The sequence below is a fragment of the Glycine soja genome, chromosome 2 (assembly GCF_004193775.1).
Source record: "Glycine soja cultivar W05 chromosome 2, ASM419377v2, whole genome shotgun sequence".
Classification (NCBI taxonomy): Eukaryota; Viridiplantae; Streptophyta; class Magnoliopsida; order Fabales; family Fabaceae; genus Glycine; species Glycine soja.
Genome location: NC_041003.1, coordinates 11,298,929 through 11,326,310, shown reverse-complemented (window position 1 = coordinate 11,326,310; position 27,382 = coordinate 11,298,929). Strand labels below are relative to the sequence as shown.

The following is a 27,382-nucleotide window of genomic DNA, read 5'->3' as shown; positions in this document are numbered from 1 at the left end:
GCATTGCCTCCGCACTGCCTCCTCTTCTTCTTCCTCCTGCGGCCTCTCCATTGTCGGTTGCGGCCTCTTCTTCTTTGTCGGTGTTGCGACTTCTTTTTCGCTGTTGCGGCCTCTTCGTCTCCCGTCTTCGAGGTTAGTGAATCTTCTTCCTCCTGTGGTGCTTGTTCTTCTTTGCCATTAGATATTGTGTATTATGTATTGTTTTGTGTTTTGGTTTGCATTAGTACTGCTTGTTTTGTGTTTTGTGTATTGTTGTGTGTACTGTTCTCGGCTCCATGAAAATTCTCGAAAATTCTGCTCCATGTATTGTTGTGTGTACTGTTCTCTGTTCCCTGCCATGCTTCTTTGTTCCATGGAAATTCTGTGAAAAACCCATACAGATTGACAATTTGTATGGGTTTTTTTTTAAATAAAAAATAAAAAATTGTTAGTGAAAAGTCATACAGATTGACAATCCCTATGGGTTTTTTTTTTAAAAAAAAAAATTGATTTTTATTAGAAAAAAGTAGGAAAAACTCTAAATATTTATATTGATTTTAGTTTGCTTATTATTGCTTTTATGAATGATTTATTTATTAGATTTGTAACGAAAAAGTAGGATTAGATTACAATTTAGATTAGATTTTTAAAACAAACATTAGATTTGAGAAAGAAAAATTAGATTAGAAACAGGAAAATGTTGGTAGAACAAAAATAGTAAAATATTACTTTGTCAAATATATTTCAGAATGCCACGCTCTCGTCCGTCGTTATCACGTTGGATCAACCTCAATGAGAAACTGGAGCAGCTTCTTGCGACTGTGCCCAATGAGAATTAACATATAGTTGCTTGAATGTTAATTTTGTTAATTGCTTGAATGCCTATTAATTGCTTGAATGTTAATTATGTCAAAATTAACAATTGAAGAGCACGGAGAATGGAGGGAAATGGCAAACATGATGCAGAATGTAACGGTTCCACTAGAGACTTTTTTTCCAGATCGATCACGCCAGGGATCCGGTCATGTTCATTTTGATTTAATTAACTATTGATTTTTCTGTTATTTCGTGTAACTAACCAACCTTATTTTGTGATGTCAAATGTAGATTTTCGGTGAAGTTAGTAAGGTATATGCTCTCAGGTGGAAGGACGTACTTGACGGCATATGGCATTTGGTTGACAAGGACGGAAATTATCATAATGTTGTCTACAATAAAGATTTGGACCAACCAGCCATTGTAGTAGGGTGAACAACACTACGAGATTTTTACCAGCTGACTAGAGATCATCTAGTATCCTTAACTCATTATGGTAAGAGTGCATTTTTTCTTATCATATTCAAGACCAGTTGTCTGCCCAGATCATTCTCAAGATGACACTCTTTATACCATCAAGTGCCAGATTCTGTCACCTTCAAGGTTTATCTCACTCGGCAGAAAGCTACCTGTAACAGTCTGGTAAGCAACTTTATAATTTAGTTGTTAGCATTTCTTTATTTTCCAAGTTTTAAATTTCATAACATAAATTGTTGACATAACATTTCTTTATTTGTCAGGACATTCCAAGTAGTATATATTATTTTCTTAAAAACAAAAGCTGGACTCATTTGCACTTGGAGGACGTTGTAAAATGCCGGCTTGTGTTCAATCATTGGAGGAAAACACTTAAAATTGGAGCTGGATGGAAACATTTCTGCCAAACCTTGTCCTTGACAGCTGACATGAAAATAATTTTTTAATTCATTGATCCCAATGTTAACCGTGTGCTTTATTGGCCATGTTTATGAACATTTTAATTACTATGAACATTTCAATTATTATGAACATTTTAATTATTATGAACATTGTAATTACTTCTAAACAATTTATTTATATAGTTGTTTTATAATAATTATTTTATCATGTGTTGATTCAAAATTTGTTGCAACAATGTTCTTATATATAATAGTTGTTTTGTCATGTCTAATATTATCTCATTGTTTTTGAAAAAAATTGGTCATGTTTTTGAAATAAATTATTTTTTATTAATGACTATATGAAATTTTTTTTATCATTGCTAAATTTAATCAATTACTAAATTAAAATTAATGACTAAATTTAACCAATAACTAAATTAAAATTAATCATTAAAATATTTTTTTAATTATTTTGTAAAAATGGCCAGTATTAAGCAAAAAAAATTTGACGTACACACGAATTGACAATCCGTATGGCCATATCATACAGATTGTCAATCCGTATGATTTATACGGATTGCTGATCTGTATGGCCCATACGGATTTTCAATCTGTACATACGTCAAATTATTTTTTTTTTTGCACTCCGATGATGGAAATCGACCAAAATTCACCGTATACTACTCACAAATGCACGTACACCATCAGAGACCAAATACGCTTCCAAACCGTCCTTAACGGAAATAACTTACACTAAGTCATGCAAATTTTGGGGGGGGGGGGGGGGGGGGGGAAATGGCACTGCAGAAATGAAAAATTGAACCTGCTATTTACAACTATAAGGGTATTTTCGACATTTTCAGAAATTGCTGGGTGCCCCAAGCAATTTCCTCTTCTGGTTTTCACCTTCGCGTAATTTGGGCTGGTGACTCAGCTGATAAGTCCACTACTGCCTATATTATGGACAATCTCTGATACACTTGGGATGCACTAAACAAATAATGAGGTGTGTTAAATAATTACCCCACATTATTTACTTTGGTCCTAATGCCACCTCTTGGTCTTGTAAGAAGCAATCAATTGTTGCCAAGTCATTTATTGTGGCTGAATACTGGAGTATTGCATTCACTGCAGCTCAACTTATTTGGCTCCGTGAAGTTTTGAAAGAATTGCAATTGCTTTTGCATAAACTACCACTCATTTATAAGAGAATCGTGATCAAAGCATTATGCCGTAACAAAGCAAACAAAGGGACCTAATCTAGCATAAAATCACCATAAAAATAAAATCAATTCATACAAGTATATAAAATTACATATAATATTCACATGCAATGGATGGATACAAAAATGATGAGAGGAGATCAAACACAATAGATGAATACATGGATGCTGACTCACCTCCATGGAGAACTTCTAAACAACATAGTAGCATAGTTAGGAGCTCTTACTGTCTCCACTGATGACAAGATTCTGGTTAGGGGATTGTTTGATGACAAGTGAAACGCGCTACTTCCAACAATGGAAGATAAGCTAAAGGAAGACGGCAAGAGGGTGATGAACAGTCCTTGATAAATACAAATGAGTTCAGCATGAAACCTAGAATGTAGAGAGTCAATCTTTCTAGATGCACTGAGAGCAGACAATCCTTAATTATTCTAAATACACCATTAACTACAATTATGAACACAATACTTTAATTCATAGTGGTGCACATGAACAGATTCCAAGCTATCAACTACTAAAATAAATAAAAGAAAAGAAAACGAAAATAAAAGAAAAACAATTTTATTTAATTCTAAAAAGAAAGTCAGCAACAATACCCTCCAACTCATGAGTCTCAATTATTATTATGCCAAAATAATTTTAATTCAATGTCATATAGCTTTAAGAATTGTTGCTATCACTTGTTATGGGATATCCTCAGCCTCTCTGACTTTAGCTCTAATCATAGATCTCCTGGTCCTTGTGCCAGTCTTTGAACTTCAATATCCTCATCAACAGAGCCAAGCATGTTAATTTATATCATATTAATACACCTAATCTAGAATGGTAATAGCATTAGGTGAATCATCAATCGAAGCTAGAACGGTAAAAGCTTTTGGTGATAAAGAGTACGTGGCAATGCTCTATACTGTGGATAAATTACAGTGATCCATCACGAATGATAGTGCGTCAATTGCCTTAATCACGACATGGAGTCACAACCCTCGAGGTCTCCTTGGCCTCCACCACAAGATTCACACTCCATCACAGGGTGTAGCTACTCCAGGATCATGCGTCCAATAGACCATGATATGATTAAAATCAGTCTTATTAGAGTTGATGTTCATCAAGGTGTGGGAGGATAAGGAGGAAAAGATTGTAACTTGCTGCCAACAAAAACTAACTATTAATGTTTATCGATAAAAAAAAACAAGAAAAAATTCATTTCTTTCAATACAATTTCAATTTTTCAATAATGGGCTTTTCAACAAATCCTTTTATCCAGAGGTAACAGTTTAATTACTTTTCTTGATATCAACTTTAACATAAAAGATTAGTTGTTGTCCATAAGACAAAATGAAAGTTCAATCGCAGCAATTTATTTATTTATTTACGTTTACGTGCGCCTGCTAAAACTAAAGTGTGATACACTTAATATATGTAAGTGTTACATGTCACGTTTAAATATTTTAGGAGATGGTTGAAACTTATTTATTCTACCTCTTATAATAATAGTAATATTATTATGTGATTTCTATATTGATTAAAATTTTAGAAGGGAAATATACACTAATCCAACAAAGTGGGTCTTCTAGTGAGCGAACTGGTTTTAAATTTTGTCCATTAACATTTGTTTACAGTTTCGATTTGACTTTATATATGAAAAATATTAATGGAGAGAAATCAATCCTTAAATGAATTTCGGTATCAAAGAGATTAATCATTGGTTTTTCATTGAAAACCGTGGTTAATCCACTCTCCTACAGTCCTACTCCCTCACGCAAATAACATTTTTTTTTATCAGTCGCAAAATAACAATTTAAATCCAAAGTTTATCTAATAATGTCACCAGCTTCATATCACAATAATCTTCACAGCAGAACACAATTTCAGCACATATGTAAAAAAATCAAGCAAGCATCGAGAGTATCACATTCACAACTCTATCAATTACAGGTGAATAAAATTTTCCAACAATGAACTTAAACACTCGACACAAGTAGAAAAATTTTGTTCCAGATAAAAAGGTTACCACATGAAGCTCAAAACTTCTTTCCCACCTTAATCAAGTTAGAAATTGATTCTCCTTTTGCTGCCACGCACCCCTCTCTAATACGGTGCTACGGCACATGAAAAGTTGAACGAGATCAAACTTTTAGACAGCGACGGCAATTTAAAACTATGTATAGGACTAACAGAAAAATGATTTTAAATGATAATTTCAGATTGATGAATATGGTTCTAAAAAGGAGTATAAATAACAATGAGAACTAGCAACACCATCGAGCACTCATGAATCAACTCAGGCAAAAGTATTAACTTAAGTAATATCTCAACTTTAAATTTGAATATATAAATTATGCTATATACTCAAGAAAATTTTTGCCGCCCACAGAAAAAATAATACTAACAAGTAATAACACATTTTTTAACATTATTCTGAACAAACTTCATTATTAATTAAAATTTATTTAAAATCACAATTTTTAGTTTTCACTTATTAAATGTCTTTACTGATTTTTTTGTTTTAAATAAATTTCAACAAATAGTAGTGTGTTCAGGTGTTAGAAAATGTGTGCTAGCACTTTTCAACAGTTACCTTCATACTTCTACGTTTTGCACATGATTATTTTCTAAAAAGAAATAAGCAACGAGGAAGTAACTAAATATAATGTGCCTATTGTTGATTAATTTAATCCATTTAATAAGTAAGAAAAATTACTCATTGGAACCTTGGGGTTATTTTTGTTTGGTAGAAATTTTGAGGGGAGAGATTGCATGTTAGGTGCAAGGTGCAATCTTCAGGTCAGGAGACATCACGAATTCTAAACCATTGTTCTGTGTTGTGTACTATCTAGGAGTGTATAGGAAACATAAATATCTTGAGCAAAATAAAGCCAAACATTATGAATGAAGGAATAAGAAGATGCTTATAAGGGTAAATGCAAATTGTTCATTGCTTAACTGACCACTTAAAACAGAGAAGGCAATAAAAATAAAAAGTTTTAAGGGAAAAAAAAGGGTGCAGATCTTCTGGCTTTGGTAAAGATATTAAGAGAGAACAAGAATTATGAAATGGCCACCACAGTCCCTATTGTCCGGTCCAAATCCATTGCAAGAAAAGCTGAAAAATGCCCTCTTGGGGAGTACCTTAGATTTCTGACTACTGAATCACATCAATGCTGCAAAAGTAGAAGAATGTCAATATAAGAAACCTTGTTTATTATAAACAATCGTTAAAGAAAAAATTATTCTTACACAAATCTTTGAAACCTTAAGTGAAAAAAAAGGTGATGTTTTTTGTAATTAATTGAAAAACCAACAAATGAGAAAAAAAAAATTCAAACCAAACAGACCCTAAGTCATTCTTACATATACAAGAATTTACTTATTTTCTACATTACACATTCTTAAGTATTAAAAGTTAACAACTATAATATAATGTCTTTGCACAAATTTCTCGAGAAAATCATGTAAGCATAAGCCAAAACTTATAATGCACACACCTCAGGCTCAGAAGGTTTGGCTTCTTCAGCTTTTATGTTGTCCTCACCTGCACGAGAGCATCACTTTAGTTTATAAACCAAATAATAACAAGAAACATAATTATGCAGTTAATTAGGAGTGACTCAGTTGAAGACACCACTCTTGAAACAATGACATTGATCTTCATGATAAACAATCCAAGAGCATGCAATTTTTATTTTTTTTTCATTTTCTATTCATCTTAATTTGATTGTTTCACAAGGTTGAGGGGGACTAAGTGAGTGGAAGATAACAGTTGCAATGATATTGTACAAAGTGTACATCAATCACTTCTGCCTCTAAGACATCATTATTCAGCAACATACGGTGCAATATTTATTGCTTTCCCTATGCAAAACTCAAATGCATCTAATATCAAGTTTCAATCATTCTCATACCTCCATCCTCTGGTAAATCGGAAGTCCAGAGAGTAAGGTTGTCTCTCAACAGCTGCATGATCAAAGTGCTGTCCTTGTATGACTCTTCACTCAGGGTGTCCAACTCCGCAATTGCCTCATCAAAAGCTTGCTTGGCCAAATGGCAGGCCCTGTAAGTTTCAGTAATGATATTCAGACAAGAGCTAGCAACAAAAACAATTAAATGGATCCACGAAGAATGAGAGAATCAATAACTTACCTTTCAGGAGAGTTCATTATCTCATAATAAAAGACAGAGAAATTGAGTGCAAGTCCAAGACGGATTGGATGTGTTGATGGAAGATCTGTGTTTGCAGTGGCAGAAGCAGCCTGATAATTAAAACATTAGCGAAAATCAAATGACGGTATAGTGTACAATATAAATAACTTATGAACTAATTTAGTACTAAAACACAAGATCAAACAGACAAGCATGTACCTCGTATCCTTTTAGTGACTGCTCAGCTGCCTCTTTCCTTTCTTGGTCAGTCTTGAACTCAGCAAGATACCGAAAATAATCACCTTTCCTGGATCAAAAGAAGAATAAAGGAAATCAAGGATAGCAAAGAAAAGTATGTGGTAACCAACAAGAGATGCTGTGCAACATTAATGTTGAGAAGAATTTGAACACACAAATCCAATGACTCATTCATAGCATTGGAGTCCCTATAGAACTAAGAACAACTCAAGCTAAGGGTGTTCTACCCACCGTGTGGAAAAACAGTACATGCAGCACACAGAAAATAAGTAATCAAATCATCATATTCATACAGATTCTATGCTTACCAGATCTGTCCTGATAACTTTCTTTTAGACTTTAATGAGAAAAGCCAATTATATCTACTCAAGTTTAGAACATACTCAAAAAAAGAATATGGAGATAATGGTAATCACTGAAAGAACCAGGAAATGAATTGAATTCATCAAGCAAGTAGCACAGCAAGGTAGCAACATGACTCACATCTTGTAGTAGAAAACGCTAGCTTCTGCTGATCCGGAAGAAGGAATCAAATGCTGGTCTATAATAGTCAGAATGTCACCACAGATTTTGGAGAGTTCCTCCTCAACTTTTTGGCAGTAACTCTTGATCAGTTTAACATTGTGCTCATTTCCCTTAGACTCTTCCTTCTGCTCAATTGAGGACATTATGCGCCAAGAGGCCCTTCGTGCACCAATCACATTTTTGTATCCCACTGAGAGAAGGTTCCTTTCTTCCACAGTCAGATCAAGATCAAGTTTTGCTACTTTCTTCATACACTCAACCATTTCTGCATAATAAACACTAAGTTTCAGAGAGATATCATTGTGTTAATACAACAAAAAACCAAGCCTGAGGAATTGACTACATGGATGAAAATATTATCTATTTGCATTTTGTAAATTCAAAGCAAACTGGCATGCACTATGCATTATGCAACAAAAATTAAGCTCACATACTGTACATTCTGAGCACAAATCAGGCTTTCTCAACCCTGGTCAAATATCAGACAAAATTAACAAAATAAAATTTAAAACAAATTAATCTTCAGTTCTTCACCTAATCGGGCAACAAGATGACACTCAAAAGGTAAAAGAAAAAAATTGAAGCATATTCATATCGGCCTCTTGCGATCAAAAAGTTAGAAATGCAAATAGTGTTTATCAAATAGAGGTGGACAGGTTCAAGAGCAAAAGAAAAAAAAAACGGCATTTCATTTTCTATGATTCACTCTGTTGACCAAAAAAATCATGAATTAGACAGTGTCTCCCCCATTGGCCCCATGACAACACATTGGTAACCCTATTCAGTTTTGAAACTTGGGACCCATTTGATTCCCTTCTCACTTTTTGAATTTAAAAATTGTTCTCTAAAATAATTTCACATTATTCATCAATCAATTTCTCATCCAAAATCAAATAAGTTTTGAAAATTGTTCCCAGAATAAGTGTAACCAAAAACAGAAACAGCATGGAGATGTTTTATCATTTTCTTCTATTTTCATCAAGTTCAGTCTCTCCTTCAATTCCATTTTTCCTTTGCCTACCCTCCACCAACTATCTGAGCAACCTTATCTAGTTACATTATGAAAACTAAAAACAAATTTTGAAAATAAAAAATCAAGCATACCCTTAGTTTTTTTTTTTTCCTGACAAAACATCAAATCCAACGATTAACATGTTAAAAATTAAAATCCACTACAAGGCCACAATAAAGAAAAACTATTACAGCATAAGTCTAATCCAAACAAATTACAATTCAACAAATAAATGAGGGTCACGCAGAGAAAACGATCTAATCCACAAACTAATCCACAAAAAAATCAAAACCCACATCTCAAAATCAAATCTTTTACATATCCACCCACATTTCCAACCAATCCACAAAAAAAAAAAACACCAGAAAACGATCCAACAAACAGATCCAGACCAATGCCAGCATCAATAACACAAACCCCATCAAGAAAACATTTTAAAAAACAACTCATTCAAAACAAAAACAAAAACAAAAAAAGAAATCAGATTAAAAAAAAAAAAGAAAAAAAAGAAGGGTAAGTGTAACAAGACCTTCGTATCTCTCGGCCTGCTCGGCAAGCTTGGCCAAGTAAACCTGGGTCTCTCTCTCTTTCTCGACGGACATGGTTGCAGAGAGAGATCACAAAGCGACGAACGAGAAGAAGGAACAACAAAAAAGGGGCGGAGAAAGAAAAAAGAAGGGAACAACAACGATGCAATGAAGGAAGAAGAAAAATAGAAAAGGGTGGAGTGGTTATATAGTGGCCAAAGATGGGAGCATGTTGTGGAGGTCAAAGGGAGACCGAAATCTCAACCGTTGGATCTCTGAGTTTGAAAGACGAAGCGCGCAAATCGTGATCGACTCAGAAGAGAACAATGCTTGCTTATCTGTAATTTTTGCTATTTGTTTATATTATTTTTATGGTAGGATTGTCTTCTTGTTATATTTGTTAGGTTTAATTACCCTTTTTTAGATATTTTCTAATTTTTCTAAATATTTTTGTATGATTTCTATCTTGTCTAAATTTTGTATTTGTCATTGTAAAATTGTTTCCGTCATTTTATCAAATGTTGTAAAAAAGTGTGATACGAACCAAATATAAAATAAAAAATAAATTCTACTAATATTTTCTCAATTTTACTCTAATTACACATTTACCTCCTTATCAAATGTTATATAATTCATGTAAAATTTAGAGAGTTTCATTATAATTTTCTCTAAAAATAAATATGTGGTTTAGTTTAAATATAACATTAAATTTAAATCAAACCAAACTAATTTGTGATTTGATTTGATGGTTTTTTTAAATAAAAAAATTAATCTATTATTATAATTTCAAATATATCAAACACATGTTTAATTTTTCTTCCACTCTAAATATATTATGCTTAGTGGGAAGAAGGCCCACAAAAAGGTCCAAAAGCGCGCTTAGCGTAAAGTTGCGTAAAAATTAAACTACCTTAGGCCTATAAAAGGAGTAGGAAGTAAAGGACACACTCGAGACTCAAAGCTCTCTAATGAATAGATCCTGCCTGAACATGTTAAATAGGGGAAACCTGTTGGAAATAATCCAAGTTCTACATCGGCTAAAAGTAATCCCATATTAAAATATATAAGTGAGGGGCAACCCTCATCCCTTGAACTAGATTTTGGAGTTGAGTTAGGCCTCTCACATTATTCATTCTAAGATGGTATCAGAGCGGGTTTTGATCACGCTTCCGCTAGCCCTCGCTTGTGGTGACAAGCACCCACCATTTGTTGTTCACGCATCAAGCTCAAGAAGTGCTTGACGTGAGGGGGTGTGTTGGAAATAATCCAAGTCTCACATCGGCTAACAATACAACCATATTAGACTTTATAAGGGAGGGGCAACTCTCACCCCTTGAGCTAGCTTTTGGGGTTGAGTTAGGTCTCTCACATTATACACTCTAATATGGTATCAGAGTTAGTTCTGATCCTAGGATCATGCTTCCGCTAGCCCTCGCTTTGTGGTGACAAGCACCTACCATTTGTTGTTCACGCATCAAGCCCAAGAAGTGCTTGGCGTGAGGGGGTATGTTGGAAATAATCCAAGTCCCACATCGGCTAAAAGTAATCCCATATTAGAATATATAAGTGAGGGGCAACCTTCATCCCTTGAACTAACTTTTGGGGTTGAGTTAGGCCTCTCACATTACTCATTCTAAGATGGTATCAGAGCAAGCTCTAACCTGGGACCTCGCCCTCGCTTCCGCTGTGACGAGCACCCACCATTTGTTGTTCACGCACCAAGCCCAATAAGTGTTGTGCGTGAGGGGGTGTGTTGGGAAATATCCAAGTCCCACATCGGCTGCCTTACTCCTTAGAGTGCAGTTTATATACTTGTTGGGCAACTTCACTTAATGCCAATTGGTTTTAAGATGAAATCTAACAAAACCCTCTTTCTATGTCCATTATCCCCTTCTTTTCCTATATCCATTTCTCTTCTTCTTCTATCCATATCAACCCCATGAGAGGTTTGCTATGGACAGAGTGACTTTGTTTTGTCTCTGTATACATCTTCATGCTTCATGTGATTTACTATTTTATCCTTGCAAAGGGATTTGAGAGAAAGAATACATAAATTAGGCTCTTCACCCTAAGGGATCAGGGGTTGAGTGTCTTAGTAAATGTGGATAGAAATTGGAATAACATTAAATAAGGAAATATCTTAACATTGCATCAAGGGTAGTTAGACATTCTAGGCCCCGACATATTTTAAATTCTGAATTTACCTTTAATCATCATCTTTATCTTATATATTTACCATCTTTTGATTTAAATTTTTATCTTATCTTCTATCTTTCTTTATCTTTTAATTTAAATTTCTTATCTCTTTTACTTATCTCTTGCTTGCAAATTGGGTTTGCATCAATCTAAGTACAAACAAAGTTCTTGTGGATTTGACACTCAAACTTCCGAGTACTTTACTACTTGAGATAAATTGGTTCACTTTCCAATGAGTTAACATATTTTCATCTTTTCTAGGCTAGATTTTAGTGTTTTTAGGCTTTCTAATCCATTATGATGGTTATTGGGAAGTAAATTTTGGTGAAAAATACAAGCTTAGTAGGAAGTAATTGTTAGTGGGTGTTAAGTCAAAAGATATTTATGTCTTAAAATGAATCAAGACTTCAAATTATTTTTATTAGATGCAAATAAATACAAATGATAAAAGTTGTGTCTGATATGCTATCAGATTATGATCTGTCTCTATGCATTTGAAGTTTTCAAACGATGCACTCATGAGAGTTTTGATATAACATTAAAGTAGTACATTTAAGAGTTTCATTTAATACTCAATGTCTTATATTCTTTCATGCAGAAAACATTTTCCTATGATCTATCAAAGTCTTATGAAGAATAAATGAAGCCTATAGTCTAGACGATGTTGATCCTCATCAAAAGACAGGCTCTGTTGTTATAGACCTGCTATGAAGAAAGAATTGACTTTCCTGCTAAATTACAATACACATTATACTATTAGCATGTACTTTGCATGAAGAAGGAATGTAGCATTAAATGCACCAACAGACCCAAGACCTTAGATGAAGAATAGAGTGAAGAATCCAATCGTTGAAAGACAACAGATACTTGAAGATGAAGGATATATTTAAAAGAAACCTTGAAGAAAAAGACACAAATCATCTACGCAAATCATTCTTTCTTATAAAGCTTTTTGTAAATTCTTGTAAAGATAAAAAGACTAAAAGTGTGAGTGATATATTCATCTGTTAGACGATCATACTTGTTAATTAGTGTGCAATTTTCCAACAAATCTAGTTGATTTGTTTAGAGCTAGCAGTGATTTGGTAGGACGAAGAATATTGGATTTAAATCAAGCTTGGGATAGAGCTTGCAAGTGTAAGAGCCAGAAGTTACAATGAATAATACTTGTAACTTTGATAAGTTAGCGAAAACTTGGTGGTTGCCAAGAGCTGGACGTAATCTTGAGATTGAGACAAACTAGTATAAATTCTTTGTATACTTTTCTTATTGTTTAACTGACAAAGGGTTTTGAATTTGTTTTGAAATCTTATATCTTCTTTGTTTTTTGCTTTTCTCATTGTTTGATACTTTCATCTTATGTTTTTCAGCCTATAAATGGGAACCTCTAGTAAGATTCCAAGGCAAAATTTGTAGATTAATCAAATTAAGTATTTCTTTATTGTGAGAGCTCCACTTTGTTCTTGGGTTAAGAATCACGATTAGGATCACACTTTCTTTAACAACTTTGATTTTACGGTCGACAGATAAGATTAGGATCAAGTTTCTCTTTGTTTTCTCTACCTATTTTTCCAAACGGTCCATAAGTAGATTCATATTATTACTTCCTTAACTATATTTATATTTATCAATATTATTATTGTTATTAGACTTAATTATACTTTTAGATCCTAATAATCAAATAATAAATATAACAACTTTAATATTTTTTTTAAAAAAATTCAACACATAAATGAGTGAAGAATATTTGAATTAAAAATAAATATTTTCTATAAACAGTAGATGTCACATCAAAACTTTTGTAGAAGTTATAGAGATAGATTCCTAACAAGTAAAAAGGAATAAATAAGTGACACAAAATAGTGGAGTTCAAAGCTTAGAAGTCCATTTCCATTGTTAGACCCTATTCATTTGCTCTCTTCTTCCATTTCATTCCATTCCAACTCTACACACATTGTCACAAAAACTAGATAGTCTATTTTTTTATATCAACAACCACAGTTGCACCACTAAAGCAACATCTTTCTTTTCTTCTTCTTGTTTCTATTATGTTGAGATGATAGGAAATGTGGATCTCCTTGTTTCTAATCTCAATTGGGTTTTAACACACTGTTTATCTATGTAGCTAGTAATCACTCATCACATCTCGGGTTGGTAATTTCAATGAATAGTGAATGGTGCTATTAATGCCCTCTTTAAAACTATTCACTTTTGGAGGTTCATGTTGTATTGTTTGTGTATGATCATACCCTTCTTCATTGTCTTTGTAGTTTGTACAATTTCTCTTAAGACATGGCAAAGTTAACCATGATTTATGATTGTGCCAAATAGTGGAGTGCATAGTGGTGTGTGAATTGTTGAAATAGTAATTGGAGTACTATAACAATTGCTGAGAGAAATAATGCTTCTTTCCTCAAGATTGTTTCTAGAAAGTCGTTGCTTTTCCTCTTCATAATGACATTTGTTTTGTTCATCATGTCTTGGTTCTTTGTTCTGCGATCCACGAGTAGTTCTCATTTCTTTGACCACAAATTGTTGCCCAATTCAAAGCTTTTCTCTACCTTAGATGGTTCAAAGCCTCATATGTAGAAGCAAAATGTTGAATCTATGTTTGGGAATCGGGCGATCCTTGTGGATAATGAAGATGTAGTAGAAGAGGCAAGTGAGACAAAAACTCTCAATGGGAAAGAAAAACTACTGAAACATGATGAGGTTGTTCTTAAGGTTTTCATGTATGATTTACCACCAGAATTCCATTTTGGACTCCTAGATGGGAAACCAAGTGGAAATAGTGTGTGGCCTGATGTTAGAACTAATATACCTGGTTACCCTGGGGGCTTGAATTTGCAACATAGTATAGAGTTATGGCTTTCATTGGATATTCTTGCTTCAGAATTTCCTCAAGCCTCTAAGGCTAGGACTGTAATCCGAGTTCGAAACTCTAGTGAAGCCAATATTATATTTGTGCCATTCTTTTCATCTTTGAGCTATAACCGCTACTCCAAAGGTAGCCCTCATGTAAAGAAGAGCAGAAACAAGATACTGCAAGAAAAGTTAGTGAAGTATTTGACAACGCAAGAGGAATGGAAGAGATCAGGAGGAAATGATCATTTGATTTTAGCACACCATCCCAAAAGTATGTTGGATGCAAGAATGAAGTTGTGGCCTGCTACTTTCATTCTTTCAGACTTTGGAAGGTATCCTCCAAATATAGCTAATGTTGAAAAGGATGTGATTGCACCATATAAACATTTAATCAATTCCTATGTCAATGACAACTCCAACTTCGATAGCCGACCAACATTGTTGTACTTCCAAGGGGCAATATATAGAAAAGATGTATGCTCTTCTTATTCTTTATTCATATCTTGGTTGTTCTGGCTTTTTTTAATAGCTTTTTAGAAAAGATAATTCTTCATTGACATCCAGAACTTATTAAGTTAGAGAACATTTTACTTCTATATTATAATTAAATAGTGTTTAAGGGGGCTAATGGGGTCCCTATTCTATAAGAGTCACTTGATAGGTATCTTAAAGGAGCAATCTTTGACGATTTTGCATCCTTTCATGAAGGTCTGCTACATTGCCTCTTGGCTATTAAATCATAACAATATAGAGTAAATAACGAAGGAATCCATATTAGCTAAATTAGAGTATTATGTGGTTCAACGAGTCTGAAATTGGTGAAATTTGAATCCCTGAGTTGATGTCTACACTGGTTGGTTTAATACCAAGTTCTTGTCACGAAATATGTTCTATCATAAGTTTCTTTGCTTCTCCATGCTTCCAACACAGTGTACATGCTAATGATCATATCTTTGCCCAACTAAGTTAAAGTACTGCAGGAGGAACTTTTCTTAAGAATATCTTTCTTTGGGAATTATGGTGCCATATCTAGTAAATTTTATGTACAAATATTGGTCTGATGCAATATCAATTTCCAGAGGAGAAATTCCTTGTCTAAAATAAATAAAAATATTGATGTTTTGGTCATCTTAGTTACATAATGTTATGCAATTGTTCTGAAACAATTATAAGAGGGAGAATTGTGAAGTATGCTTTTTATTGTTATAAGTAGAAAATCAATGTAGTTTGTCTTGTAATCACTTCCATCGATTGTATGCCAGATTCAATTCCAAGTTAAACCAAAATGATATTCACTTTAAGTATTTGTCTTGTGTCTTGTTCTGTTATAATTTTTGTTCTCACTAGTCTAAATTGTACATATGTTTTGTAATTTAGGGGTTTAGCTCAAGTTGCATGAGTTATTGTAAATCTTCTAGTACTAATTATGCTTATCTTGAATTTCTTTTCCTTTTGATCAGGGAGGTTTAGCGCGACAAGAGTTGTTCTATCTTCTGAAAAATGAAAAGGATGTGCATTTTTCCTTTGGAAGTATTGGGAAAGATGGAATCAAGAAAGCAATAGAAGGCATGCATGCTTCCAAGTTCTACCTCAACATAGCCGGTGACACCCCTTCATTGAACCGCTTATTCGATGCCATCGCTAGTTATTGTGGCCCTGTCATCATCGATGATAAAATTGAGCTACCATATGAAGATGTCATTGATTACTCCGAGTTCTGCATATTTGTTTATACTAGTGATGCTATCAAAGAAAATTTTCTAATAAACTTCATCAGGGTTATTGCCAAAAAAGAGTGGTGATAAGTGCTATGAACACAAGGATCTGGTTTCGAGGGACTAGTGCCTCCAAAAGAAAAGAGAGAGAGAAGGTAATTTATTAATTTTCATTGATGATTGATGTTGTTATTACATAATAATATATATACTGAATTCTACATAACAAAATTTGTCCTTTTGTGATCTAGAATATCAGCAATTTGTTATTCTTGTCTCCTAATTACCAACATCAAATCTTGCAGCATCATTCCCTCACGATCATGAGTGCTCAGACGAAATTCTTAAGGTAAGCAGGCCTTGAAATCTTTCTTTTGGTCTTACTTCCTGTTTGCACCTCTATTTCTGCTTGTTGTGCGTGATCATTTGCTAATGGCACCTCTGTGTTTGTTGCATCTTTGCCTCTACTTGTTGTGTTTTCCCATGTGTTTGTTATGCTATCAACCGGTGGCCCTTGCAGAATCACCTTGTCCTCAAGGTGATATTCTTTTTGTAGTGTACCTTAGTCTTCCCATGAGGTGTCGTCATGGGAGAGTCCCTGCCATTGCACCAACACCTCCCATGGTCCCGACGGTGATAACCTTCGATAGTTCAAGATGGCTAGAGGAGAGATGCGAGGTTGGTTCTGAAAGAATTGGCTAGGCAATTGAACAACTTCATCGAGTTTAGGGGAGCCCTGGAATGGTTTCAATATAGAGCAATGGAAGACTGGATGTATACGAATCCCCTTCGAGAGTTGCAGACGATATGCCACGGGTCCAATGCGCTCCAACACCTTGAAGGGTTCATAGAAGTGCTTTGCCAAATTGCCTTTTACTTCTGAGGAATCCTTGGTCGAGAGTGGGCGGCGTGGCCGAAGTTTAAGAAGAACCCAATCTCTTGGCTAATACACCACGTCCCGACGTTTGGTGTTTGCAACCTACTTCATAGTGGTCTGAGCTTTAAGGAGCTTCTTCTTGATGATTCTGAAAGTTTCATCTCTATTTGTAAGTATGTCCTCCACTGCGTCAAGCTTTGATGAGCCTGCAAGGTAATCGAGAAAATTAAATGGTTTGCACTCGAAAGTGATTTCGTATGGGGTAGACCCTGTTGCTGCGTTCCAAGAGGTATTGTGGGACCACTTAACCCAGAGGAGTAGTTTGCCCCACGTTCATGGTTTACTATGCGTGAAGGCCTGGAGGTACTGCTCTATCACCCTGTTCATGACCTCTGTTTGGTCATCGCTCTACAGATGGTAGGTAAAGATCATCCACAACTGAGTTCCATTGTATTGAAATAACTCTTGCCAAAATTTTCTCATGAATAGAGGATCCCTGTCGTAGACCAAGCTTCGAGGTAACCAGTGGATTTTTCCTACGTATCCACGAATAAAGAGGCCATGGTGTGAGCAGTGTGCGAAGTGGGCAACATTCCCAAATGAATTCCTTTAGAAAAAGGGTCAACCACGGCCAGGATAACCGTGTTGTCATGATAAGGGGGAAGGACGAAGATGAAGTCCAGGGAGAGGTCTTCCCATGGACGATGCAACACTGACAATGGACATAACAACCCTACGATTTTCTTTGTTTCGTACTTAGTTTGCTAGCAATTGACACACTGGGAAACAAAGCGAGTGACATACTCATGGAGACCTGGCTAATAGAAATTCTTTGTTATGCGGGCAAAAGTTTTGGCTATGCCCATGTGACCTCCTATCGGAGTGGAGTGATACTTTGTGAGTAGGGTGGGGATCATCAGAAATCCTCGCGGTAGCCAAATATGCCTCTTGTGAAGAACCAAATTATTAGTAATGGTGAAATTGGGATGTGCAGTTGGTGATTGCAGAATTGCGTTCTTGTGGTCGACATAAACAGGACAAGCTTCTAGTTGCTGATGGAGCTCCAAAATGAAGGTAAGACATGGCACTGAGAGCGTCATTAGTGAAGAGCGAGGCTGCTCAGGGAGACGGGATAGTGCGTCCATGACTTGATTGTGGGTTCCGGAGCAATAAATGATTTGATAATCATAGCCCATCAGTCGCGCTAGATAAGTGTGTTGCTCCGGTGACTGAATTGCCTGAGTGAGCAACTCCTTAAGGCTCCGATGATCAATGATGATTAGAAAAGGGTGTCCTAGTAAGTATTGACGCCACCGTTTGACCGCCATGGTTATTTCGAATAATTCTCGCACGTAGGTGGACGCACTAAAGAGCTTGGCGGTGAAAGGCTTACTGAAAAAGGCTATGGGGTGACCTTGCTGGGATAGGACTGCTCCCATACCAACCCCGGAAGCGTTAGTCTCTATGGTGAAAGGCAGGGCAAAATCCAAAAAGGCGAGTACTGGTGCCTCCGACAATGCCTGCTTCAAGTGCTCGAAGGATGTTTGGGCTTGTGTTGACCAGTGAAATCGATCCAGAGTGGCAATTTGCACCAAAAGAGCTACTATGGAGGCATATCCTTTAATGAATTGCCGATAGAATCCGACGAGGCCCAAAAAATTGCGCACTGCCCTGATAGATTGAGGAACCGACCATTGTTGGATGGCCTCGACCTTAGAAGTGACAGGTTGCACACCTTCGTAGGATACCAAATGGCCAAGGTATTCAACCTGGGTCTGTGCAAAAAAACACTTAGAGAGTTTTAGAACAAATTAATGATCAAGCAATACCTGGAACGCGACCTCCAAATGAGTAAGATGTTTTTCAAACGAAGCGCTGTAAATGAGGATATCATCGAAGAAAACAATAATGAAGCATCGGAGGTAAGGTCGGAAAAGTGAATTCATGGTGGTCTGAAAGGAAGAAGGAGCATTACACAGGCCAAATGGCATTACTCGAAACTCATAATGGCCATGATGAGTTCGAAAAGCGGTTGTCAGGATGTCTCCAGCGTGCATGAATTTGGTGGTATCCCTGGAGCAAGTCCAGTTTTGAAAAGCAACGAGCACCTCCGAGCTCATCCAGAAGCTCGTCAATGGTAGGAATGGGGAAGCGATCCTTGACGGTGAGTGCATTTAAAGCCCGATAATCCACACAAAACCTCCACGAGTCGTCCCGCTTCTTAACCAACAACATCGAAGACGAAAAGGGGCTTATGCTGGGTTGTATGAGGCCCTTCTGAAGCATGAGCTCAACCTGGTTCTCGATTTCTTGCTTTTGGAAATGAGGGTAACGGTACAATCGCAGATTCATCGGAGTAGCTTGTGGTATCAAATGGATTCGGTGATCAGTAGTTCTTTCAGGTGAGAGGTGGTCAGGGGTCTGGAATAGAGAATGGAACCTATCGATGAGAGCTTGGAGGACAGGGAAGATGCCCATGGCAACCCCCGGTGATCCTTCATCGTGGAGCACTGCCACATGGAAGTACAAACTATCCGGTTGGATGTGAAGGAGTCTGTGAAATTGCGATGAGGATAAGGAGTTCAGGGTAGTCTCCGTATCGCCTTTGAGTTCAACAAAATTACCAGCATGGAAGAACTTCATGCATAATGAGTTGTAATTAGTAAGTATCGGCCCCAAGGATTTTAACCACTGGACGCTGAGAACGACGTTGGCACCGACGATGGGCAGGACATGAAGGTCCACCATGAATTGCGTGGCCTGAATGGTTATCGTGATAGCTTCGCATAAGCAATTGCACTCCAATTGCTGACCATTTCCCACTATGGCCTGCAAGGGAGTGGTGCTTCGAGTTGGCAAGCCCAAATGGTACACGAGCTGGTGTTGAATGAAGTTGTGCGTACTGTCGCTATCCACCAGCAGTATGACTTGATGGTTGCCAATGGCCCCCATGAATTGGAGTGTCTCCGGAGTGACGTTACCAGCCAAGGAGTTGAAACTTATTTGGGTCGGGTATGGGTGAACAGGGTCGGGTTTGGGTTGCGGGTCGCGCTACTCTATATGAGAAGAAAGGGGGTCCTCGTCCTCAGAGATGAGGAGAAAAACCCTAGAGGTGCATCTATGGTCTCTATGGTATTTCTCATCACAATTAAAATATAGCCCACGCTCTTGTCATGCGGCAATTTCCTCATGAGTTAGGCGTTTCACTGTGGGAGGGGAGGGACGAGTGGGTGAAGGCAGTAAGGGGGAAGATGAAGGGGGAACTGTGCGGAGAGGAAGGGGCTGTGTGAGGGGAGGAGGAGGTAGGGGTGGTGAGGGTCGAGGACGTAAGTTATGGCGGACATCGAGGAGCTTCTCCTCCTAAAGGCAGGCGAGGCCAGCAGCCTGAACGAGGGTCAAAGGCTAGTGAGCCTGAACCTCGCGGTAGATTTCGGGGGTGAGGCCCGAAATAAAGCAGTTGAGCAGGAACGGCAGAGGAAGACCGATCGTGCGATGGGCAAGGTCCTCAAAGGCGGACAAATACTTCGCCACTGTCCCACACTGAGTCAATTTGAACAAAGTCCCCATCCGGTTTTCATACTGCGAAGGGGCAAAGCGTGTCTGAAGAGCTTTAAGGAAAGTTGGCCAGGAGGTGAATTGGCCATTTCCAATCATCCATTGGAACCAAGCCAAAGCGCGGCCATCCATGTAAAATGACGCGACGATAAGTCTTTCGTTCTCCGATGTCTTATGGTATTCAAAAAATCGGGTGATCTTAAAGATCCAGTCCAGGGGGTCAATACCATCGAAACGAGGTACATCTAATTTTATCTTGTGTGTGGTGGCAGGAGTAGAAGATGGAGGTGGTGAGGGTGAAGGTGTTGCAAGATTGGGAAGTACAGGATGAAGACGATGAAGGAGCACGTCAAGTTTCAGGGTCACGGCTTGGAGTGTTTCGCCAAGGGAAATATGGTGAATGGTTAGTTTACGGATAGCATCCTCAAGGGTGGGTGAAGAATCGACCATGGAAGGATCAACGAGGGCACCAAGATGATAGGTGCTATGAATGCAAGGATCTGGTTTCGAGGGACCAATGCCTCAGAAGAAAAGAGAGAGAGAAGGTAATTTGTTAATTTTCATTGATGATTGATGCTATTATTACATAGTAATATATATACTGAATTCTACATAACAAAATTTGTCCTTTTGTGATCTAGAATATCACCAATTCGTTATTATTGTCTCCTAATTACCAGCATCAAATCTTGCAGCATCATTCCCTCACGATCATGAGTGCTCAGATGAAATTCTTGAGGTAAGGAGGCCTTGAAATCTTTCTTTTGATCTTGCTTGCTGTTTGCACCTCTATTTCTGCTTGTTGTGCGTGATCATCTGCTAATGGCACCTCTGTGTTTGCTACGTCTTTGCCTCTACTTGTTGTGTTCTCCCGTGTGTTTGTTATGCTATCAAGTGGACACAAATGTGGAACAAGTTGAAAGAGGTTGAACATTTCTAGAATTTCACTTCCCTTCTAAGGAAAATGACGCTGTCCAAATGATTTGGCAGGCTGTTGCACGTAAGGTTCCTCCTATGAGATTAAAGCTAAATAGGTTTGAGAGGATTTCTAGGTCTCCTCCAAGTCCAGACGAAGGACTAAGATCAATACCTGCTCCAAAGAATTTTTGGTGAAAAATGGTAACACTGATCTGGATATGAAAAATGTCATAGTTTTATTACATTTGGAATTGTGAGAACATTTCTTATATCTTGATATTGACATTTTAACATTTTTTTTCTTATTATAAAGTTCTCACTTCTGATTTTGATACGGACATTATTGTATTGCTCTTACAAAAAGATTTGTAATAGGAAAGATGTTCATTTCTAGTTGGGGTATATGAATAAGATTTCTTTTGTGTATCATTTGTTCATGCAACCCGTCCCAACAAGTTACTAGTCAGTCGATCATAAGTGTATTTAGACGAGCTGTGCCTGTCTTTAAACATATTTTAAAACAATTTATGTGTAATTTGGGTAAACCTCAAGGAGTATAATTTAAAAAATGATAGTGTATATGTTTATATTTTATTTTGTGAGGAAAAACTAAACATTAGAAAAATATAAGAGAAATTTACTTATATTTACAAACATAAGAATTTAAAGTATAAAAAAATTAATGTGACATAAAAGAAATATAAATTTTAAAATAAAATATTTTAAATCACATTAAAATTACACATGTTAAAATAAATAATGACTTGATATAAAATTATCTCAATTTTGAATTTGGAGATTAATATTGTAGATTTATTTCAATAACGCTTTATTGAGTATTTTTTTATGAATTTTTATTCTCTTAAATTAATTCAAAATAATTAAAATAACATCTAAAAAGTAAAAATATTATAAAACTTAATTGTAAAAAAGTAATACATTAAAAATTAAAAATTGATGTTTAAAAAAATAAAAAAATAGAGTTAAATAAAATAAAATTTTAATGGTTAATGCATAAAAATATGTAGTAATTTTATAACATATTACTTGTTTATATTTTAGTATATATATGGAATTTTTTTCCAGTCTATTGGACAAATTCTCTTTTTTCTATCTAATTATTAAGTATCTTGGCTTGCAACGCAAAGGTTTAACATGATATCAAATTTTAAAATAAAAAATTTTAAACTACGGTAAAGTTACATATTTTAATAAAAGCACATAAAATATAAAATCATACTTCACTTGCATTAATGAATTAATTTTATATTTTTCTCTTATTATTTTATAACTTTATATAAAATACTTCACTTGCAGTCTACTACGGTGGGAGAGTAGAACATGACTCCTACGGGACCCACGATTTAAAAATAATGAAGGAGAAACAAATAATTTTTTTTATTCTGAATCATCAATTTACAAATAAATATATCTGACTTTCTAAAATTTCATTTCTACAGTAAGAGATATGTTATACTCTCCCATCCAGGTTTGTTTTCAATATATTTTTTTTTTTATCAATATCATCATAATAAAAAACAAACTTGATTCTCATTTTACTCGAGTATGTTCTTCCAATCTCACAAAGGCAATTAGGGCAGAAGCCAAATGATGAAACATTTTTCTAACCCCTAATTTATAACTTAATCATTTTAGTCTCCTTTCTTCACACACACTAAAAAAATAATAGAAGTGTCAAAGTGAGTCAGAATCCGATAAGCTAACCCAACAAATCATGAATGCCAGCGAATCTGGAAGTGTGTATTATAAAAATAGAATTCACAATTATGGGACAATAACAACTCAACTCACTTAAGCAGCAGGCTAAATGGATTTGAGTTGAATTTGAGTCAAGTTGATCTATTTAACCTATTTATTTATTTATTTTTATAAAAGAAATACTTGTATTCTTCCTTGATGTAAGTAGATCACTTGCTCATATTATTTGAAAGATAATATTATATGCTTAAACGATGTTATTTAAATCACTTTATCGTGTTACACTTTCTATTTGGAATTGTTATTTCAATCTTAAATTACTTGATATTTAAATATTATAATACTATTATTTGTATTTGTATTTAAATCATTTGAATGTTATTATGAGAAAAATGTGACCTTTTTTATATAAAAAACATGATTAATTTTTGGTTAAATTACTTTTTCCTCTTAATTTATAATTTAGATTCGATTTGATCCTTAATTTATAAAATTAATTCAATTTAATTTTTTTTATATAAAACTGACAGTTTTAAAAAATATGTATTATGTGATAATTTAAAATTATTTAGTAACATAAAGTATAATTTCTTAACACTATTGATCCAATTTAGATGATAGGATCAAATTAAATTATTTTTAAAAATTAGAGGACTAGATTGGATTAAAAAAATAAAATTAAATGAATCTAAAAAATAAATTAGAGAAAAAAAATAATTTGGGTTTTGTGATTTTCTTGGCTCACCAAAAAGTAAGCTGAGTTAAAGTTAACTCGTTTATAGCATGAACAGTTGACCTGCTTTAACACTTCTAAAAAATACGGCTTAAAAACCTTTAAAAAGAAAAACCTCAAACGCTTAAAAACCAGAATGTAATGCTTCTTCTCCGGCGAACCGCCACGCTCATATTGTCAACCCCCTTCTCCCTCCAACCCCGCCGCCGCCGCCACATTTCTCCGGTGAACCCCGACCACCTCCTCCGAGTCAGCACCATCCTGTACTAGCAGCAGAACTCGCCCGAGCCACGACTCACCTCCAAACTCGCCTCGTCCGAGTTCCAACTCACCCACGAGTTCTTCCTCAATGTATGCAACAAATTCCCCTATTCATGGCGACCCGTTTACCGTTTCTTCCTCTACACGCAATCCAAGCCTCACTTCACCCACACCATCGTCTCCTTCAACAAAATGCTCGACGTGATAGGCAAGTCCCGCAACATCGACCTCTTCTGGGACCTTCTAAACGACATGGCGTGCCGTCGTTTCGTTAACGACAAGACCTTTGTCACTGCCCTGAGGACTCTGGGTGGTGCCAGGGAGCTTAAGAAGTGTGTGGAGTTTTTCCATTTGGTGAATTCTAATGGGTGTGAATACAATTTGGGAACTTTGAATAAGATTATTGAGGCAATGTGTAAGAGTAGGCTTGTTGAGGAGGCCAAATTTGTTGTTTTCAAGTTGAGGGAGTGTGTTAGGCCTGATGGTGTGACTTAAAGGAATTTGATTAGAGGGTATTGTGATAAGGGTGATTTGGTTGAGGCTTCTAAAGTTTGGAACTTGATGGAGGATGAGGGTTTTGAGGCTGATGTTGATGCTGTGGAGAAAATGATGGAGACCCTTTTTAACGTGAATGAGTATGGTGAGGCTTTGAGGCTCTTTGAGACATTGAGGTTCAAGAGGATGGATGAGCTAGGTGCCTCGACTTATGGGCTGGTGATTAGATGGTTGTGCAAGAAGGGGATGACGGCCCAGGCTCACGAGGTGTTTGTCGAAATGCACAAGAGGGGTGTTTGGGTTGAGAACTCGACGTTGGGGGATGTTGTGTATGGGCTTCTAATGAGGAGGAGAGTTAGAGAGGCTTATGGAGTTTTTGAGGGGATTGAGGCGCCGGATTTGAGTGTGTATCACGGGTTGATAAAGGGGCTTCTGAAGCTGAGGAGGGCCGGTGAGGCGACTCAGGTGTTTAGGGAGATGATAGGGAGAGGTTGCGAGCCGACTATGCCCAGGTACATACTGCTGCTGCAAGGGCATTTGGGGAGGAGGGGGAGGAAAGGGTCTGATCCGCTTGTGAATTTCGACACTATTTTTGTTGGGGGGATGGTGAAGGCAGGGAAGTCAAAGGAAGCTACTAAGTATGTGGAGAGGGTGTTGAACAGAGGAATGGAGGTGCCAAGGTTTGATTATAATAAGTTTTTGCACTACTTTTCGAATGAGGAAGGTGTGCATATGTTTGAGGATGTGGGAAAGAAGTTGAGAGAGGTGGGTTTGGTTGATTTGGCAGATATACTTGAGAGATATGGGCAGAAGATGGCTACTAGAGATAGGAGAAGGAACAGAAGTCCAATAACTGAAGATTCTAATGACTGATATCATTAGGTTGTGTAAATCTATACACTATGTAAATTTGTGTCAAAAACCAAAGTTTATTAGAAATGAAGTAGGTAATTGATAAAAAATCTTAACATTTTTAAGCTTAGGAACAGCAACCTAACCTGCAAGGAGCACATGATTCAGGTTGATATGCCCTTAAATATTACTATCATCATCGATTTTCCAGTTTCATATACAAGCTACCTATGTCTCTCTCCAATTATTGGAGGTTTCTATGAAACAATAATTTAAAATAATGGTTTAGGGTGAGCATGTGCCTTTTACTGTTTCTGTCTTTCTGAAGATCAGTTGTGTACTTTCATTTGTTGTTCTTATTCTTATATTTAAAAAAATAAAATTCTCAAAAGAAAAACATCTACATTTTTCTTGTTTCCAATTGATTTATTTATTTAAAAAAAAACAACTCTGGGTAGAAAGACATCTACATCTTTCTTGTTTCCAAGATAATCCATCCTCAAAAGATCACTGCAGTAGTGCATGTCCTTTATGGAACGTTTATGTCAATCAAGCTTTATTAATTTTAAGTAATTGGAGTAAACACGTACTATGCAGGCTTTAAAATTTTGTACCTAAAATGATTAATAACAATTCCTTTGGTTTACTTTTTGTTTTTGCTTCTAAACTTCTAATACAAGTAGAGTGATACTAAAACCCTACGGGATCGACTTTATTGCATGAGTGGATTCTTGACTTTTGTATCAACCTTTTTCTTGAGCGGTAGTATTGGTTCTGTAATTGGTTATTTGTAACAATCCTTTCAATCTGTTAATTTCCTTAAGCACAATGTCTTGTTCTAAGTAGGTTCGTAAATGTGAGTTATTTATTTATTTTAAAATATACCGAATGTCAATCAATACTCATTTTTTTCATATAATTTTGATTTGTCTGATCTCAGAATTTGAAAGTGGTATGATACTAAGATGCAATGTGATGTATATTAGAAAATTGAAAATAGCAGTGTCAAAGTTGAATTCATTTCTCAAACATGAAGATTGAAGAAGGTGCTGTGCTGCTCATTTATTAAGATTCAGCAATGTATGAAAGGGCACTGCTGCACTCACTACTCTTCAGGTGATCTTAGAAAGATGATTTTCTGCTGGGTTACGTTGCAGACCAAAATAATGGAGTGAAAGACTCTAGCAAACCACCCCCAAATTACCTATGGGAGATTTGGATAATCATCTCAAAGACATTTATTTTGGATTTGGACAAGTCTTAAAAGCTTTTGGAAGCATGTGAAAATAGTCAAGCATTCTATATGAGAGCCTATGTATGAGAGAATCCTTGGACAAATAGTTTTAGATTTTATATGAACACTTATGCGCTTGTATGTTTAAGAATGATTGTATGAATCACTTTGTTTTCATACTTTAATATGCATTGCCTCAGTCCCAATATATTGTTTTTCTTTACTGTGTTTCTTGTAAACATCTAATTTTTATTTATAAAATTATAGGTAATGGCATGTTTATTTGCGGATTTTCTGCCAAAGATGTGTGTTCTATTTTAACAGTTGAGCTATGTTTATATGGTCTTGAATTAACCTGGGAAGAGGTCTCCGTGATTAAAGTGTTGTCAAACTCTCAAGTAGCCTTGAACTTGTTAACTAAGAGTTGTTGTCATTTGCATTCTTCCTATATTCTAGTGCAAAGGATCCAAATATCTATTAGCATCAAGGACATAACATTTGAGTTCGTGTTGTGCATGAAGCTAACCAAGTTGCTGATAGTTTGGTTAAGCATGGAATGAAGTTAATGGGTCAATTTCATGTTTTTGAGGTAGTGACGGATTTTATCTGTAATACATGC

The 27,382-nt window shown here is 35.9% G+C and overlaps 1 protein-coding gene, 1 long non-coding RNA gene and 2 pseudogenes across 3 annotated transcripts; 3 read left to right on the top strand and 1 right to left on the bottom strand.

The window, feature by feature from the left end:
* Positions 1–637: 637 nt before the first annotated feature.
* LOC114387296 lies at positions 638–1,823 on the top strand. Of its 2 annotated transcripts, XR_003661289.1 has the most exons (3): positions 638–1,000; positions 1,087–1,437; positions 1,536–1,823. It is a non-coding gene; the product is annotated as an uncharacterized LOC114387296 (long non-coding RNA). The 2 variants fall into 2 exon arrangements; XR_003661286.1 differs by having other exon boundaries at positions 638–1,437.
* A 3,919-nt stretch (positions 1,824–5,742) lies between these two features.
* LOC114387276 (14-3-3-like protein GF14 iota) lies at positions 5,743–9,528 on the bottom strand. Its single transcript, XM_028347432.1, has 7 exons — positions 9,346–9,528; positions 7,763–8,069; positions 7,241–7,328; positions 7,022–7,131; positions 6,784–6,932; positions 6,367–6,413; positions 5,743–6,042 (listed from the first exon to the last, which is right to left on the bottom strand). The coding sequence occupies exons 1-7, from the start codon at positions 9,416–9,418 to the stop codon at positions 6,037–6,039; spliced, it is 780 nt and encodes a 259-aa protein (XP_028203233.1). The 5' UTR covers positions 9,419–9,528; the 3' UTR covers positions 5,743–6,036.
* A 4,303-nt stretch (positions 9,529–13,831) lies between these two features.
* Positions 13,832–21,664, top strand: LOC114372640 (annotated as a pseudogene).
* A 2,324-nt stretch (positions 21,665–23,988) lies between these two features.
* Positions 23,989–25,745, top strand: LOC114387254 (annotated as a pseudogene).
* The last annotated feature ends 1,637 nt before the right edge of the window (positions 25,746–27,382 follow it).

Excerpts from the sequence above, each read along its gene's own strand:
- LOC114387276 (XM_028347432.1), bottom strand. The coding sequence starts at position 9,418 with ATGTCCGTCGAGAAAGAGAGAGAGACCCAGGTTTACTTGGCCAAGCTT. Across the intron at positions 7,132-7,240 it reads AGTCACTAAAAGGATACGAG|GCTGCTTCTGCCACTGCAAA; the intron begins GTACATGCTTGT and ends TTTAATTATCAG. Across the intron at positions 6,933-7,021 it reads ATAATGAACTCTCCTGAAAG|GGCCTGCCATTTGGCCAAGC; the intron begins GTAAGTTATTGA and ends TGAAACTTACAG.